General features: G+C 32.2%; 2 protein-coding genes across 3 annotated transcripts; both read left to right on the forward strand.

Moving 5' to 3' along the window:
- The first annotated feature begins 1349 nt into the window (after positions 1–1349).
- On the forward strand, positions 1350–2940 carry LOC143895397 (uncharacterized). Its single transcript, XM_077402469.1, has 2 exons — positions 1350–1863; positions 2580–2940. Exons 1-2 carry the CDS (start codon positions 1782–1784, stop codon positions 2792–2794), a joined length of 297 nt encoding a protein of 98 aa, XP_077258595.1. The 5' UTR covers positions 1350–1781; the 3' UTR covers positions 2795–2940.
- Positions 2941–13353: 10413 nt separating this feature from the next.
- Positions 13354–19266, forward strand: LOC143895392 (uncharacterized). Of its 2 annotated transcripts, XR_013256321.1 has the most exons (5): positions 13354–13437; positions 17679–17833; positions 17944–18207; positions 18530–18757; positions 18904–19266. XR_013256321.1 is itself a non-coding variant. In XM_077402461.1 (3 exons), exons 1-3 carry the CDS (start codon positions 18126–18128, stop codon positions 18915–18917), a joined length of 225 nt encoding a protein of 74 aa, XP_077258587.1. In that variant the 5' UTR covers positions 17887–18125; the 3' UTR covers positions 18918–19253. The 2 variants fall into 2 exon arrangements, 1 of the variants encoding a protein (XP_077258587.1); XM_077402461.1 differs by lacking the exons at positions 13354–13437; positions 17679–17833 and having other exon boundaries at positions 17887–18207; positions 18530–18658; positions 18904–19253.
- Positions 19267–20303: the final 1037 nt, after the last annotated feature.

A 20303-nucleotide genomic window follows, 5' to 3' on the forward strand; every position in this document is an offset into this window, starting at 1 on the left:
GGATTTTGAAGAAAAAAAATCTAAATTAAACTTGACATCTTGCTCGGATTATTACAGAATTGTTATTAATGAAAAAATTACATAGAAAAAAAAGAAAAAAGAAATTAAATAATGTAATGTGTATGTACCTACCTATCGAGGATCATGCAAATTGAACGCGGAATTGAAAACATTTATAGTAAATTAAATGTAGGCTGTATGTCGGACCGAAATAAAAATAAAATTAGCAAATATGTCGCGGTTAAATGTACATAATTATTTAATTATATATTATATATACAAATTTGCGGTAGAGTTGAGACGAAATTTGAGAAATAAAATCCGAGGATCCGAGAATTCAATAGACTTTTTGTAGGAGAAAAGGTAAAGGTGAGAGAAAATTTGAAGAACTTAATACTTGCTGGCCTTTAGCGTTAATTTAGTTATAATAAATATAAAGGCAACGGCACGGGGCGAGACCGGAAACGATGAATGCCGTTCTGCGCGGTCTAGACCGTCTATGATTTCGGAGTCGATATTGGTGTCGCGCTGTCGCGGTTTATATATGATTTTTAGAGATAGGTTATCACAAGGGAATATGTCTCAACCTTTTGGTGGATGACCTGTTTTTCGATGATGACTCATCTTGTTAGTCATCGATTGAAAAACATGTTTTTCTCACGGATCGAGACGCTAGATTTCGAAATTTCTATTGTCTCATCCTTATCTGTTATCGTCTAGCGTGAAGTGTTTTTCCCGAATTTTCCCCGGGAGTGTATATGACGGCCCGATCGGCATTGACCGGCGGCGCAGGTTTCACAATTTCTCAAGGATCGAGACGCTAGATTTCGAAATTTCTATCGTCTCGTTTTATCTGTTATTGTCTGGCGTCAAATGTTTTTCATGAATTTTCCTTGGGAATGTATGACGGCCTGACCGGCTATTGACCGGCGGCGCAGGTTTCACAATTAATATACGTATTTGTTTGATTTGATGTCGGAAAGAATGAAAATTTATTATCATCAGTAACCTGCCCGCCGATCTACAAATATTATTCGGTTCTCGTCATCTTAAAAATAATTCTGTAAGGAAAACATCTTACGAAAAGTTTTTTATGAAAAAAGGAAATCGCGAAGTCCACAGGACGTAACATATGTAACAGTTATGGAATAAAAATTGCAAAACATTAAAAGTGTGAAGTATAAAAAAAACATATTTAGTTGAAAACCCCCAAAAAATGAAAATAGAAAATATCGCTATTTTCAGATGCGTAAGGTCAAAAAAGACCTCAGATGGATGGCAAGAGTTAATAAAAAGATAAATGACTATTATTGTTACGCGTACGCAACGAGTCGGACGTTATCTGTCATCTGTCTAGCAACAACAGAGATTATTACTTAATTAGGATAATTTTAGAATCAGTCTCGCGGGCGGCCTCTATATAATGGCCACTTAATTGTCACGAAAAGCTTAAGCAGTTAGACACTAAAATAATACATTGTACACGTACGTGTGATAATTTTATATAACGTGCACACGTGCACATTATGCCGTTATTTTCTAAACTGTATTTTTTAAACGTGCGTTAATTTTTCAAACGTGCCTTTAGCCGTTTCGCGCTATCCGTCAATACAAGAAGAGAAAGAATACAGGAAGAATCAGAAAAGGAAAGCACATTTCAAATGTCACGTTATAGGACCTAAGGAAATTGTATATAAAAGCCTCATCGTGCATGGTCTTGTCAAAAAGAAGTTGACGTCCAAAGCAACAAAGTACTCTAAGTTGTACGAAGCGCTAAAGTCATGTCATCCAAGGTATTTGTGGTGTTTTTAATGGTCAGCATTGTCGGTTTGATTGTACCGAAAATTTCATCTGCGCTAACGAGTGAGTAACTAAAATTCTCGTGCTTACAATTCGCTGTGTGCAGAGAGACTAGTGGTGCCACGATTGGTAAAATATCGCACATTTTACGTAAACTGTCGTTAAATAACTTAAATCTTAATTTCATTGATGAAAAAATTGTTGTTATATTATATACAAATCAGTTGAAATAGATTTTTGCTATATTTGTTCTAATATAAGTTAATTTTTCTCTGACTTTTTGCAATGAGCCTTATCATACAAACGGGATTCGGGCCCATCACTCATGACATTGAATTTAATCCAAGTGCAATATTAAAAGGAAAACCCTTAGCAATATCGCATATAGTTCGCGTTGAAGAATTGCGCAGTGCAAATGTAAGTCATTTAATAAGATGCAGTATGATACTGCAAACGTCTGTCAATGCTTTTGGAAATGAACAAAATTTAATATCTTCTGTGAAATACATATTTACACGAATGCACGCAACAATTTAAGTTTCTTTTTCGTAATTTTTCCATTACGATGTACTAGATTATTAGAAAATAATAACTGTCACTCCAACAAATAATGCAAATTTCGGCCACCCTGAGCGCCCTAAGTCCTACTTTTCCGCTATAGTATACCATCGCACGGAGCGAATTAAGTATTATTCACCAATCGTTTAAACTGTGCTCAAGCAAAATATATATGTATACAGTTGTCTAGAAATTAATAATTTTGTTTTTATTGCAAATAGGTTTTAATCGAAAATGTGTACCGGGCAAAAGTTATCATACTAACTGTAATATTTGTTACTGTGATGAGGGCACAGAAAAATGCACCAGAGATTACTGTCAGGTGTTTGATCCAAATAAAGGGCAGATGGTTAAAGCGCAAGAAATTTCGGCGCCCGATGATTTTTGGGAACAACCTGTTGAACAGACAACACTTCCATCGCTTTGGGATCCCTGAGAATGGGAATAATGAATGTAACCGTCACTGAGAAAAGTGTCCAACAATTTTAGTCGGAAATAACCGAATAATTCTGTATTCTAATAATATATATATTAAATGTGTTTCTTGTAAACTTGTAACTTTGCACTTAAATACCTTCTATTCCCTTGTTCTGTAAATTAAAATTCTTTTAATCTTATAAAATTATTATTATTTCTCTTTCTGCTTAGCGCTTAATTTAAAGTCTTTATTTTTCTAAAAGCATGCAGTTTTAACAAATTAAGATATAAAATATAAAGTAACGTTTATTATTTATTTAAGCATATTCTTTGCAAATAAATTCCAGCATTATGTTACAATACACAATTATTTTGTATTTCTTATTGTAAACATGAAGCTATAGTAACGGAAGAAATAAGTCTACAATAGTTTATTTTTTAATGTAATCGTTGTTTTGTGATTTGACCTACATTTTATATCACTTTAAACTCAATTATCAAGCGAGAAATGTTATATCTAATGGATTTAAATAATCATATGAAACTCTTAATACATCATAGATGAACACTTTGTATAATACGATACGATCATATAGATTACACTTGTATAGAACAAGCAATGTCTAATTCACAAAATTCATTTACATGTACTGTGTAATAAATTCAAAGCGAGTAATTACTTGTTAAGAACTTGTTCCTTCACTTGTTCCTTGTTTCTTGTACCATTTTGTGCACATTCTTAGACTGCGGCCCGATTCACGCCTAGACGATGCTTTTGAGTTTTCTTGACGTTTTGCTTTTTTTATATACCCATCTATATATATAAGTACCGGACGTCTGTCTGTCTGTCTGTCTGTCTGTCTGACCGCGAACTACTCATTCGTTAGTGGACCGAATTTTTATCAAGGGTACATGAAATAGAGGTAGAATTTCCCGGGGAGTGCCATAAAGTGTATAGTTTTTTGTTACCAATTTTCTGGAAACCGATTTTTCTAATTTTTTTAATTTTTCGGGAAATAATCGACCGAATTCGGGAAATAATCAAGGGTACATGAAATAAGGGTAGAATTTCCCGGGAAGTGCCATAAAGTGTATAATTTTTCGTTACCGATTTTTTTGGAAACCGGTTACAAAATTTTTCCAATTTCTCGGGAAATAATCGACCAAATTTAAAAGAATTATATATGAAACAGAAATAGAATTTTCCGGGGAGTGCTGTAAAGTGTATAATTTTTGGAAACTGGTTACAAAATTTTTCTAATTTTTCAAAAATTAATTGACTGAATCTTAAAAAATTATATGAAGTAGGGGTAGAATTTTCCGGGGATTGCCATAAAATATATAATTTTTCGTTACCGACCTTTGGGAAAATCGGTATCAGAAAATTTTCCAATTTTTCGGAAATTAATTGACCGAATTTCAAACAATTGTATATAAAGTAGTGGTAGAAATATCTGGGAAGTGCCATAAAGTGTATTATTTTTTGTTACCGATTTTTTTGGAAACCGGTTACAAAATTTTTCCAATTTCTCGGGAAATAATTGAATCTTAAAGAATTACATATGAAATAAAGGTAGAATTTCCCCGGGATTGCTATAAAGTGTACAATTTTTTGTTACCGATTTGTTTGGGAACCGGTTACAAAATTTTTTCCAATTTTTCGGGAATTAATTGACCAAATCTTAAAGAATTATATATGAAATAAGAGTCGTATCAAATTTTTTTTAATTTTTGGAGGATGTTTAATTTTTTATTAATGGATAATTTTTCATTAAGAATTGATTTTCTAGAAACCGGTGTCAAAATTTTTTTTATTCTTTAATGATTTCAAAAAAAGAAAATAAAATAGAAGAAAATGAAAGAAAGTTAATAATGGCGGGTCAACAGAGGGTAAAAACGCGCGAGGCGTAAGCAAAAATAAAATTTGAAGACTTTAATATAAGGGATTTCATTTTTGAAATATTTGACAATATACTAATCTGCATCTATAATATTATCTATTATTTTTTATTTTTTAAAAAAAAATTTGGAAATGTAGGTTAAAATTTGAGGAGAAAGAATATCAAAGGTGCTTCTAATTAATGAGTGAGTTCGGGGATTTTGAGCCCGCGCGAAGCGCGGGCGAAAAATCTGGTATATCTATATCATTGTTCGTATCATCCTTGCTTGAACTTGGACCGGTTATCCTACATTTATGTAGATTGTTTAATAAAATAAGAAATGCGAGGATATTAGTTCTAATGGTTCTAATTATGCACCTTATATACTCTTTTGGAAGCCAAAGAGTCGCTTTAAAAATCTTAATATTCCAATTAATGATGCTGGCGACGACGACCATAATTAGTATCCAGTTTAGAACAAACAACAACGAACGTGAATTTAGAACTATCGAATCTGCTAGTCTTTATTTCAAAGAAAGATCTGAATTTCTCATTAGTTTTTATCTGAAATGCAGTTGGATACGAATGTATAATTATCATCCTCTAACTATTCGATGACTCTTATACATGGGGACCTTCAGGCTAACGGATTTTTGTTTTTTTTTTCGTACTTACTGTACTTGAGAGTTATCATTCGGACATCAATTTCCCAAAGTATTAAGGCGCGTTTTTCAGAAAAACTCGAGAAAATCGACTTTGAAGAATTCCGAGCGCGCTATGTACACAGAATTTTAATTTTAATGTAAAATTTATCAAATCTATGTTAATTAATATTTAATCGTTTTCAATTTTGTTTTCAATAAAAAATTTACACCTTCTTATTTTGAATATTGATACAAAAATGAAAAACGTCAGGTAGAAAATAAAATGGTTTTATATTTTTTAAAATTACGAAAAAATACAGCGCAAAAATGATATTAATAAAAATATTGTTTAATTTTTAAAAGAGTGAATTATATGATATGAAATATATAGTTTAAAATATATTGTATACAGTCGTTTTACACGTCAATATTGCACGAACCAGGATGATATTCATCGTAAAAGCAAGAGAAACAGTAAGTTTCACGGCATCTAGCACACCGTACGAACGCAGATATTTTACAGGCAGATATTTTACAGGCATTTTAATTAATTCTTGAGAAAATTGCATTAAAATTCAATCTATTGTACATCACCAGCTGTTCTCTCCAATCTTTAAGAACATGATTCGATACGCGTGGCGATTCGCTTCAAACCTTTGTGATGACAGAGACATTTTTATGAACGTCAATGAAGTATGTTTTCCAATAGACATTTTAAAAAACCTTGCGCCTGTAAAATATCTGCGTTTGTACGGTGTGCTAGATGCCGTGAAACTTATTGTTTCCCTTGCTTTTACGATGATTATCATCCTGATTCGTTCATATTGACGTGTAAAACGACTGTATACAATATATTTTAAACTATATATTTTATATCATATAATTCACTTTTAAAAATTAAACAATATTTGTATTAATATCATTTTTGCGCTGTATTTTCTCGTAATTTTCAAAAATATAAAACCATTTTATTTCCTACCTGACGTTTTTCATTTTTGTACCAATATTCAAAATAAGAAGATGTAAGTTTTTCATTGAAAACGAAATTAAAAGCGATTAAATATTAATTAGCATAGATTTGATAAATTTTACATTAAAATTAAAATTCTGTGTACATAGCGCGCTCGGAATTCTTCAAAGTCGATTTTCTCGAGTTTTTTTGAAAAGCGCGCCTTAATACTTTGGGAAATTGATGTCCAAGTGATGACCTTCAAGTACAATAAGTACGAAAAAAAAAAAAAATCCGTTAGCCTGAAGGTCCCCTTGTTAGCTAAATGTTCTTGATGTTCCATAATTTTATAAATATAATTGTACTTTTAGTTTTTCTCAGTAGCTGTAAATTTATATTTATCAATCTTTTACCATTTAATGTGTACCTTGATGATATCTTAATTACTTGGTATGATTCTTACAATTAGCTCATTGCAAATAAAGAAAAAGATGTCGATTATAGTAAGCACTAATTGTAAGTGCAAAAGTGCCTAAATTAATCTGTAGATTAATTTAGGCAACTATCGCAATAGCCTTGCGCAATTATAATCGTCCGTGACGTTTCGACATTGATACGCTAGCGGCCAGTGCGACGTCGCGACGCAATAACGTAATCGCGTCCGAGAAATAATGATTGCCCAAGGAATAAAAGCGACTGTTTAGCGCGACTTGTCGCAAAGAAATTAGGTCTCGGTTTTTTCTAATTAAATCATATGCACGACGATTAATATTAAAAATATGCTAAATGTTATACAAAATTTTAACATCAAATTGGCCTTTTGTAGAGTAGTGTACAGAGTACTTAAAAAGCTACAAGACTTTATTGAAACGGCTGAACTAATCTATTTAATTTGAATGAAAAAGCAGCCATAAATGAATCTAAAACTTTGTCTTTGGAATGGCACAACCACACACATTAATATAGTAAAGAATTTGAATTTAATTATTTTTTAGTTGATAATAATATTAATGCTGCTTTTATTTCCGAAACCTGGCATTATTCTAAAACTGGACTATAATATAACCTTTATTGGTCATAATACGATGTTATGCCAATCGAGTCATTGCGAGTGGCCCAGCAATAGTTATTAATTAAATCAATCAATTGTTATATACTTCCAAATTATCTCCCAGTCATACTACAACTAAAAAATTCTAATGCAGTTGAAAGATCGAGATAAACGTATGATATTTTTACTATATAAACTGGCTTAAATTAAAAAAAAACCGCCAACTGCTAGAAAATAAAATATTTGACAAATAAAAATGATATAGATTATTGCATATTAGGAGCTACAGAAAGAACTCCGCAAATCAATGGAAAATGGCTTTCGGTCGCGAATAGGTTGAAATTTTGATATGTTGTAGTTTAAAGCTTTCTGATTAATAGTCCCAATGTAGGCACAAGTTTCGCAAATAGACCATTTTGGTGTTATTTATTTTTTTTTCATGCAGTGCTAGAGCGAGCTTGCTTGCTAGAGCTACATAGTGTAAAAAAAATTTTCTGATGGGCAATAATAACGACATATATCAATATTAAACTGTTTTCTATTTGCACTTATTGTGCGCAGCCTTTTAGGATATACGACGGCTGACGCGCGCGCATGGAAATATCGATAATATCGATAAATATCGATTAGAAAACCCTAAACAAAAGGGGAACACGTGGCTGCGTAGCAAGTTAGGAAAAAGAAAAGAGACACAATGCTGTACAGTATTGTGCGTTACATAAGGCAAAGACTTAAAGCATAAAACACTGCCAAGACATCCATTCTGCTTAGGCCCTTTCCTTCCGTCTATCGTAATGCTTAGTCATCCTCGAAGAGTTTTGTCCTGTATATTAAATACTCGCAAGCCGTCGCGTCGCGTAAAAGAGTCACGGTGCAATCTCGCTTCGCGTGTATGGCGCGAGACACTGCCGTGTCTCTTGACCCAAGCAGCATTTTGACGTCCGCCCGACATTAAGATAAACACACTTAACGTTGGTATCCAACGTTTTCGCTACGTCGTTTCAACCCTCTTTTGCACTAATTTGGGGAATCAAATTTAGGTTGTACCAACGTTGGAATCCGACTTATATAAGTTAAATTGAGGTTACATTTTTTCCACCAGTTTTAACGTTGGTATGTATAAACTTTGATTTTGTGCACTCGGCTAGACCTGAGGTTATTTTTTCACAACGTACATTTTAGGTGTAGTTTTCGTGCTTCCATTCAAACCATATGACGGCATTGGTGTAATAAATGTATCATAATACGTACTTATCAATTTGGCACAAATAAAATGGCTTTATAGGAAAAATATAGTTTGCGCTGTCTTTGATACTATTGTAATTTTGCCATAAATACACGAACCCAGCACTGAAATTGTATAACAAAACTCACTTTATTGATAAATGTGGAAATGATAAGTCGAAATTAGACGAATCCTTTCTAAAATATTCCAATTTACTAAATATTCTAATAAATAACTAAAATTTTCCAAAGTGTAGATTAATTTTAATTTTTTTTCATCAAAATTACTTTTAAGATAAATATGTTGTAAAAACCTTAACAACAGATATTATATAAGTGCTTTAAATTGTTAATAAAGTGCGTTAAAAAATATAAATCTAAATATACTGGAAAATGGCGGATTATTTGCCTTCCTCTTTGAGGAATGAAAATGGCGAAGTCAGCGTTCCACACTATATCAAACTTTACGTAGTAAAAGGTGCGATAAATTCTACTAAAATTTGTCTTCTCGTATAAAATAATTAACTTTTTCAGACTTTTCCAAACTAAGTAGTATACCACTGTAGGCAAAATTGTACCTGTATTGACTAAAAGTCTTAACAAGGTCGCCAAACTGACTTAACATGTCGATAAAGTATCAATTAATTAAAAATTATATACTAGATTTGCGAATGAGTCGTATATCTTAACCAAATCCGACCTATGCAATACCATCTATATGGTGATCTAGAGCATGGTTATGGCAGCCGTGCAGCCGAGCGAACGCGCTCTCGAGCTGTGAATCGCGCGGCGCGCGCGCGTTGTTTCCCGACGACGCGACGATAACCGCGTGAGATGAGATAGACCGGTTCGGCCGTGGATCGTCAACATTCGTCGCATAATCCTCGTAGCTCACGCACGACGCCGCGAATTGCCGTCGACGATGCCCGCTTGATGCAGCAGTAATCTGCTCTACATTCATTTAGGCAGAATTTGTTACCATTTCTCGCGATTTCTTAACGTCAGTCAGAAATGACCAAAGGCGACGTTTTACAACGTTAGCGTTTTACAACGTTTGATAACAAAACGTTGGTTTACGTTGGGAATTACGTATTGAAGTCGCTCGAAAAGTGTAGTGCAGAGTATAACGTCAGGCGAACGTTAAATATCTTAACGTCGGGTAATAGGACTTAAACTGTTTCGAATTTGACGTTGGGAAAGTGATAAAAAAAGCACGTCGTAATTTTAACGTTTAGACAACGTCCAAAAAACGTTAGTAATTATAAGTTACATTTTATAACTTTCTTGAACCGCTTACAACGTTGTGATTAGTAGAAAAGTAGTCCTTAGTCGGAAAGTTAACCGAAAAATGCTGCTTGGGGATTCAATGCGTAAATTTTAATTTCGGAGTTTTGTCTTGTATATATATTAAATTATAATAAATTCATAGCGTAAATTGTGATTTCTACTTATTGCGGACAGCGTGGATTACCGAAGAAACTTGTGCAAAGAATTATTCACCCATGAAATAGAACTCAATACAACCACGTGGTTATCGTAATTGCTTTTGTAAATAAAATAAATTTATATTTCTCCACCTCAAGTCTCTGTAATTTTGCAAATCTTATAAGTATTTTCCCTTGGTAATATATGGTATAGATTTATCAGTTCCTTCAAAACGCCCGAATTTCTTATCTTAACATTAACTGTTGAACTTGAAATTTATTAGAGCCCTGTCAGCCGAAGGACAGGTGTGAGTTTCCAATACAAAACTCTGTCTGAACTTGAAATATAAACCTAAAGACAAATTAACGGAAATGCGGAAGAAGAGGAAAAAAACACTTTCGATTTGGGATTCTTTACAATAATAGACGAAATGCGTATGATGTGCGACCGTTGTGATGATACATCAAGCATACCTCCAATGCGTGTGATATGTTCGACCTTTGTGGTGAGACATATAAGCATACCAATTATGCGAAATACTCGCTTGGAAACAATTCATGAGTAAGTATACATTAAAAAATTTAATAAAATACTAAAGAATATAATATAGAGATAGTAATAAAATGTTGAATAGCTGAAGAAAATGTAACGGATACAAATGTTAATCAAAGCATTTAATATAATAATTATTTTATCAATAATATATAATCAAATTTGCGTCTTTTCAAACGCAATTCCGTTTGTGATAAAAAGATAAAAAAATTTACTTTATATACCCCAAGGGGCCTTAAAGGGCGTTTTGAAGGGACGTACCCAACCCTAACCTTCAATTCATCCACTACTTTACTGTTTCCTCCTTTCCTCCTTTGGACCAACAGTTTAACGTCTCTTCCGAAAGACGGAGCCCAGTTTTCTCCGCATCTTGCACGGAGAGGCGCAGTTTTTTTCAGAAAAAACTTTTCCATGATTTATGGCTCTAGTGGACTCGAACCTGGTTCCTCAGATTACGAGTCTGGCGCTCTACCACTAGACCACACCGCCGCCCTGCAATTCCGTTTGTGATTCTGTGTAATATTTGAGTCTTATTGCTTCTATAAATGTTCGAATAATAAAATCCTTAAAGTGGTAGCTTTGGCCTCCAAAGAAGTAGGGTATATAATTAGAACTAATATCATTGTATTTCTTATTTTTCTTTAATCAGTCTACATAATCAAGCTAAATGTAAGAAAACCGCGGTTCAAATTCAATTTAAATGATACGGACAATGATACAGACATAGATACGACTATAAAAAAGATAAAACGTCAGGAAGACTCAGAAGCATCAGGAACAAGTAAAGAAAAAAAAACAAGTAAAAGAATAAGTAAAGAAACAAGTGAAGGAAACAGTAAAGAAAGAAGTGAAGAAAAGTAAAGGGTCAAGTAAAGGAATAAGTAAGTCATATGTCTAAAATTATGTCTTCATTATCACAATATCTTAACAAGTAATTATTTGCTTTGCACTTATTACACAGTGTATAACATATAGATAAATATTGTGAATTAAGCATTGCCCATTCTACAAAAGTATAATCTGTATCGTGTCATATAAAGTATTCATCTATGTATTAAGACAATTAAGCGTATCATTAATTATATGTACATTAATCAGGTTGCGTTTTTTTCTTCTACATTTTTATATTCCTATAAATTTAATAATAAGATAAATCGACAAATAAGCTACAAATATAAATATTAAATTTGAACATTGAAAGAACTCTTACTAATTATTCAAATCTATTAGATATAATGTTTTTTGCTCATATACATGGTGTGTCCGGAAAGTAATAAGAATGATTTTTTTGCGCTCCCCAGGAAGGCTGCATGAGGAAAGTGATGGTCGAGGTAATTGAAGGGCCATCTCAGATATACAGTCGGACCCTCCTCAGTTGAGCCCGAACCCTTCGAACGGTCGGTACGTTACAAAAGTGCATCCTTGTTTTTCAATATATCGTCGTGAACGAAAATTCAGAAGAGCATTACGTAATTAAATCTTGCGTGAAACTTGGAAAAACAGCTTCTCAGAAACGTTAGAAATGTTGAAGACAACGTATGGGAAAGTATGCTTCGTCGTATGGAAGGGAAGTCGTTTAGGATAAACAGCGCTCCGAAAACCAACCTTCGAAAGAAGCGGGCTCAACTGAGAAGAATTCAACCAAGATTTTCTCTCAACTACCTCGATCGGGTCCCACTTCCTCACGCAGCCCTTTTGGATAGCGTAAAAAAATAATTCTCATTACTTTCCGGACACACCATGTAAATAAGTAATCGAGTTCAAAGTGGATATAAAATGTAGGTGAAATCATAAAACAACAAATACATTAAATCACCGATACAACTGCGGTTGCATCGACGACTAAATAATTAATAATTTTAATTAAACACGGAGAAAAAGTTACGGTTGGTACAACAGAATAATGCTGTTAATTTTCGCCCATCCATACAAAAGGGTTATGGAAACCATAGTACTCTGGAAGTGACCTATGGTTTCCATATGGTTTCCATATGGTTGCCCTAACCTTAGTGAGGGTAGCTACTATATGGATGTTGCAACCATAATATATGGATGTTACAACCATAATGAACAAATATTCACCTGACAAAAAAAATTATTTATTTCGAAATTTTATTACTATTTTTTAACTAAATTTGTTTCTTAAGATGCAGTCTATGATTATAAATATTCTCTCGTATTTGAAAAAAAACACACCCTTGGTGGGATTTGAACTCGGGACCTCTGGATCGTGAGCTAACTGCCTTACGTGGTAGACTACTTCTTAATTTAATGTAAGTGTTATATATAGTCTACATATGTCAACTAACGCAAATATATAATTTTTCAAAAATCATCTTAAGAAACAAATTCAGTTTAAAAAGAGTAATAAAATTTTGAATTGGATATATGATATAATATTTCTTATAATGTCGGGTGAATGTCAGAAACCAGTGTCGGCTCATTACGAAATTTTGTGTTCGTAAATATATTTATGAAAAAAGTATATTTATAAAGGCCTATCTACATAAGACGCAGAACGCGAGTCGCAAGACACACGCACAGTCTGCATGTCAATCTAACCTCTATACACAAAGAGGTTAGATTGACATGTGGACTGTGTGTGTGCTTGCGATTCGCGTTCTGCGTCTTATGTAGATAGGCCTTAAAGTTAAAACATCCTTATCAAATCCACTTTATTCTATGCAGAAATTCTTATGCGCGCGCAATGGAACTAAACTCTCAATCATGCAGTGATTCAGTGCTGTACCGTGCAGCTATATCTTATGGATCTCTCAACCATATAATAGTTGTGCTGCACAGACCACATAAGAGGGATAGCAATAATCCTTTGGTTGAGGCAACCATATACGAGGGTATTATAACCGAATGTTACGTATCAAGAACTACGGTTATGACAACTGTATAAATGGGCATATCTTAACAGCTACATTGAATGTAATATCAATTTAACTTGAATTTACATACATTTCTTTTTTAATCATAGAGAACATTGTTGTAACAACCGTAACAATTTTCTCCGTGAAGCATTAATTTTTTATTCTGTTTTGTGATTTTATCTTTAATTATATCACTAATTTACATTTATATCTTGATGCACTTATGTGACACTCATGAAAAATGTAAAGGACATCGATTATATGATTACTTATTATAACATATGATAATATCACATAAGTGCATTTTTATATTCTTATATAATAACATAAAGAAAATGAAAACAACCACTGAATGGTTTATTTTGTAAAGAATTATCTCTTATATTCCGGCAATAAGATAGATTAATTATTTATCATTTATCACTCTATACAATAAGACACACTAGAAAAGAAAAAAAAATTATTTATTCACCGATTAAACGGTCAAATTTTAAAAATCTTTGGATCATAGACGACTCTGAGTAAAGTATTTTGAATAGGTATATGAAAACCCCGAATGGTCTTCAACTTGTAATAAAAATATGTTTCAAAATACTTTTTATATTTAATGTGTGTCATTTTAAAATTATTTTAAAATAATTTTTTAACAAATAATTTTTAACAAATAATTATTATATTTAACAAAATAATCTCAACATTTAGTAAGTAACAAATTCAAATGTTATGTCTCAATAACCTTAAAAAATAATTCAATACAATAATATAGAACAATATAAATATCTTTATATACACCATCTCAAATTTATACACCAATCACATCTTCAGTTGAAACTTGCAAGCAACCTAAATAATAAAATCATTATATTATAGTTAAAATTCCTTTTTTTTTTCAAAATTTCGAGTTAACCCTAGAGAGCATATGTGGGGTAATACGGTACCCCACGCAAAATTCAAATTACGCCCCTAACTTAGAAAGATTAGTTTTCATACCGAGACCCTCCATAATTCAGTTTAGTCATCCGGCAGTCGACCTCCGTCATTCAGCTTCTTCTTCTTCTTTGTGATATGGCCTTTGAGCAGTACTGCTCTTAATATGGCCAGGACGAACCAATTATCGTATGAGCCGTAAAGCGTGTCTTAAATTTTCAGTTGCACTGACGCAATAAATTTAATTGGACTCACAATGCAGACAGTAACAATCGCAATACTTAAAAAAAATTTCCGTTATTCAGCGAGTGTGTTAGATCCGTACAGCAGCTGTGACCGAAAAAGAAAATCGTTTAGGGTAACGTATTACCCCCGGTCAGCTGTTTACGCTCGACATTTATCACAGTAAGTATATTTCAGATTTTTTGTAAAAATGACTTTTGGCGTTTTTAGCGTGTATTCAAAAGTTTTTTGTGTAAAATTTTTATTGACAAAAAAAGCATTGTAAAGCATTGTAAAAACGACGAGCATAGAATGACTCTGTGCTGTTCTTGCACAGCAACTGATTAAAACTTTGTAAAGTTTTTGTGGAGTTAATTTTATACTGTTTCCATATACTTTTATAACTTATGACTACTTTTCAAATAAATAATAATTGACAGAATCTGTTTTACTTTCTACTTCTTGCGATTTTTCCCATCCGACAGTTTTTCGTCATTTCCTCTATTTCAGACGTTCTAAAATATACTATTTTTTTAAGAAACGCTTACGTAAGGCTTACATGTCCTTGAAGGTTGTTTATTCGTTTTTCAAAATTCATTGAAATTTTTAAAATCGGTGAATTTCATGAAAAACTACAGCATTTTTTATAAAAAAAAGTCATTTTAGTCAAATTTTTGGTGTTTTTTTTGTTTTTCGAAATTTGTTTCTGTTTTTTTTTTTTAATACCAGAAACTGATGACTACCATCGTCTTTCCTATTAAAGAGCAAAAAAAATTATCTGTTACAAAGTTTTTTAACAACAAATAAAAACATTATACACTCGGTACAAGTTTGGGGTAATTTATTTATTTAAGGCCGCTTGGCCTTTCACGTATGAAAAAATTCATATATGCTTTCTAGGGTTAATAAAAACAATAATCAGTTAGCAAATACTATTCATAAATCATGGCACTCATATCTTAATACATAATTAGTTAAAACAAGTAAAAGTAAATTCCCTAGTATGAAACTGGGTGGAAGTAGCGACAGGATATGATGATTCTTTAAGCTCATTAAAAATAATGAATTATGGTTTAATTGTTTGTTAATGGTTAATGGTTAATGGTCTTATCAATGATAAGATATTGTCAAATATTGATGTTCTTTTAAATAATAGTTAAAATTCAGAGATTATTTAAATAAATGCGTCAATCAAAATGTAAGTAATTATAAAAAAACAACAGAAGAGAAATAATCCAAAGTTAATCCTGTGATAATAATCTAATAAATCACATTATTATTATTATTATTATTATTATTATTATTATTATTATCATTATCATTATTATCATTATTATTATCGTTATTATTATTATCATCATCATTATTATTATCATTATTATTATCATTATCATTATTATTATCATTATTATTATTATATTATTATTATTATTATAGTAATTTACACATCCTTGTACTTAAAAAGTGTATTAAATATGTATATGTGTGTAATATTTGCAGATTATTGAACAAAGTCACTTCCACACACTTCACACACATTTATACAAGAATACATCTATGTATGTATATATAGATGTTCGCGATCATTCAGCGTGCGTAGACCATGGTCTATTGGCTAGATGTGAGTCGGCAGTCATGGTCTATTGGCTAGATGTGAGTCGGCAGTCGCGATCGGCAGTCGGGTCGGCCTTCGCAGTCGGTAGTCTGATACGGGCTTTAGGAGCCTCTCTCAAGGTGCGTATTATGGAACTTTTCGAAATGGATTCCGATCGGAATTGTTATTTCCTACATTTCTATTGTATTTTTGGGAAAACAGTATAATTTCGACAGGAATCCATTCCGCAAAGTTACGTGCATATTACGTGCCAGTATCACATTAACGATATTGTTACGTGCTTTGCTGTAGCACTGTAGTGTTACATACCTGCGCAAAGCACGAAATGATGTCGTTAACATTTACAGAATAGGTGTCTTAGAATTTGAAATAAAGAATTACAAAATTAATAAAAAATGAAAATGACAATGTCATGCATTTATCTATATATACATCTCGTAATTTTCTCTATCAATAAATTGTATACTATTATAATTTATTTTATTGAAATATTCTTTTCAGGTATTTTAAAGTTTTAGTTATCTTATCTCTATCAAGTCAAAATAAAAATATAGACAAACACACTTTTTCACAGCCTCTGTAGAATTCTCTCACGATATCACAACAATACAACAATTACGTGTAGTCATCGACGCCATAGTGTTTTTCTTCCATCTAGGGCGTCTAGAATAGAGTCTTTATATACGTGACATTCACGCCATGTTGTTGCACTCCCAAAGTCTGTCCAGACTCTTATAAAGGGACTCTAGGCAGACCAATGAGCGACGTCGTTGCACGGGTGGCGCGCTTTCAGGCGCAACCGTCGCACGAGTCTCTCGCTTGTGGGTCACCAACAATTTAGAAGAATAGGAAGTTTTTTATATGACAAAGAAAGGGTTTGGAGTCGCTAAATACCGTGTTATACCGTGAAAGTTATGAGCCACAAGATTTTGTAAATTCTAAAAAAGTATTTAACAAATATTAAAATTTAAGAAGACATTTAAAAATATATCATGACTTGATAAACCAAAGTCAACATGAATAAGTACACACACACAATTAACAACTTATTAAAATACTAAAAATTATATAAAATAAATGTAATGATAAAACAATCAATAGCTAAAGAAAATTGAGCGAATAAGAGCTTTCATAAAAAACTATGGCATCTATAAAAAACTATTTGCAATTTCGATCATAAATGTGCCTTTCCAATCTTATTGTTAGTGTAATAATATTTGGAAAAATTTAAATCGTTTATATTCACATTTTTTATGCATTATAAACATATATAAATTTGACAATATAGGTATATACTATTCGTATTTGAATCATCTGGATTCAAAATTTTCAAATAGTTCGGATTTGAATCAGAAATTCGAATTGGAATCGAATCGAATATTACCCGATTCGATTCGATTCAATTCATAGGTATTCGAATAGTTGGCACGTCTCTAATATAAAGCTCGTAAGACTGGTTAATTAAACCCAATAAATAACCATTTTTTGTTTATAAATAATGTGGTACATACAATTGACCCCCTTTACTGTTACAGTTGTCCCGGAGATTAGGACGGAGAATAGGCGGAGGTTATCTGCCTATCATCTGTTTAGCAACAACAGTGATTGCTACATGCAAGATCAGTCTCCCCACTATAACCATTCGTCACGAAAAGATTAAGCGGTTAAATGCTAATAAAAAATTATACACGTACGCGCGATAATCTTATCTTGCGTCATTGTACATACGTGCACATTATGCCGTCATTTTCTAAATTGTATTTTTTTAAAACCTGCGTTAATCTTTCAAACGTGCCTTAGCCGCTCGGCGCTATCTGTCAATACATACGAGAAAGAGTACAAAGAAAGGCACAGTTCAAATGTCATCACGCTATGGGACCTAAAGGGACTGTATATAAAAGCCTCGCCGTGCATGGCTTCGTCAAAAAGAAGTCGACTTCCAAAGCAAATAAAGTGCTCGAGTCGTACGGAAAGACAAAACTATGGCATCGAAAATACTTGTGGTACTTGTAATGGTCAGCATAATCGGTTTAAGCGTACCAGAAATTTTAGCAGTGCCAGCATGTGAGTAACTAAAACTTCTTGTGCTTACAAGCATTGTTATTCCCCAGACAACACAAATGTCTCAAATCAAATTGTGTGTTCACTGAGTTATCAATTGTTTAAGCCTTTATCCAGGTAGAAGAGCAAGTCACAATAAAATCAAAATAATGTCAAAATGACGGCAAAATAAATTTTTTGTCATTTTATCATCATTTTACCATTATTTTGACGTTTTTTGACCTTATATTGTGACTTTCGTGTTCTACTTGTATAAGCTATGCTCAAGCGAAATATGTATATATAGTTACCTAGTTGAGAATTAATAGTTTTGTTTTCATCGTAGATTATTTTTTTGGTGATCAGCGAAAATGTAATCCGGGCAAATGGTACCGTGTTGAATGTATCTACTGTATCTGCACTGAAGCGGGCACAGAAGACTGCAGGGATGAATATTGCGGGTATTTCTTGCCAGGTACCAATACGTGGGTTAAAACGCCAGTAGTTCCAGTACCTGATGATTACTGGCAATAATGCTGAAATATAAAAACTTCTATGAATTTAATATTCTAAAGTGAGAAAATAGGATTTGACAATTTTTATATTATACTGGCATGATAGTATTATGCATTAATTGTTATGCAACCATACATCTATGTATTTCTAAAAGTTCAATTGCTTTACACAATTTTTTGTTAATCTTTTTTATTTCCCTTTCAGATCCGTATCATTGATGGTGAATGTACAAGAACGGGTTTATGTAATAATCATAAAATAAAGACATAAAAAAGTAAAGAATCCCGTTAAATATACGTACTCTTCGAAAAACTATAATTCAGATTACCTATATATATTTTTGTATTTTATTTTTATACAAAAGTTTGTACAAAAATAATAATATTACAATTATTTGCAGCTATATCAATTATTTATTTAAGCATTTTTTGTAAATATATATAAACTCCACATTATGTTGCAGTACACAATTATTTTGTATATATCTTATAGTAAACATGAAGCTGTAGTAATCGTATAGCTTTCGTAACATTTACTTCTTCTATTACATAGCTTCATATTTACAATAAAAAATACTAAATAATTATTGTATATATTGTAACATAATGTGGAGTTATTTACGTACAAAGAATACTTAAACAAATAATAAACGTTACTTTATATCTTTGTTATAATTGTTCAAAAAAATGTATATAAAGAACTTTAAATTGAGCTAAGCAGAAAGAGAAATTATGATAAAAATTTTATAAAATTAAAAAATCTTTACACGACAATTATATAACAATTCTCTTAATCTATATACCTCTAATTAATTTCATCCAAATAGATATAATAGTCCCTTTAGGAAATACCGGCCCTATATTTTCTAATTGCGAAATCTATATATATCTATAATAATATAAATCTACTCTCTAAAAGTTGAAGAATGAAATACCACTCAAACGAGTGAAATGCAAGTGTAACGAAAAGTGAATTGAGCCTGTGCACTTTGAGTAATTTCACTCTGAAAAAGAGTTAAATTGCGCGCGCTTTATAAGTTGGAGTTAAATCGCCCTCCATTTGAGTGAATTGAGCACTTTTTTCGAAGGCAGCAGATCAGTGTCCATATAGGAGTGAATAATTATCACTCTACAATTTTGAGTGGAAAATTTCACTCTGTTAGAGTCATCATTTATCATTCGATATCTTTAATGAATCGTGATATTCACTATATAGCTTTTAGTCGAGATCGATCGTATCATTCCGGTAGAGTTAACCGCTCTAAAAATTTGAGTGAAAAATTCACTTATGATGAGTGTCCGCATTTACTCAAATTAGAGTGACAACCCGCCTCTCTTTTGGAGTGACTAGCTATCACAGTCACTCAAATATATTAGTGGTATAAAACCACTGTATGAGATTTAGAGAGTATGTCTATTTCTTTTTCTTCAACTTGACGCTATACAATTGCTTCGAAACATTCTTCTTTGCTCTTTTTTTTAATAAAAAAAGAAAAAAAGAAAAAGCTTCAAAACATTTGTAGCGTCAAGTGCAGTAGTCTTATGTCTATATTGTATCAAGCGGCATTCACCAATTCACCTTCAGACCTCGATAATCGCAAGAAA

The sequence above is a fragment of the Temnothorax americanus genome, unplaced genomic scaffold (genome assembly GCF_048541705.1).
Source record: "Temnothorax americanus isolate GAGA-0224 unplaced genomic scaffold, ASM4854170v1 Scaffold157, whole genome shotgun sequence".
Lineage (NCBI taxonomy): Eukaryota > Metazoa > Arthropoda > Insecta > Hymenoptera > Formicidae > Temnothorax > Temnothorax americanus.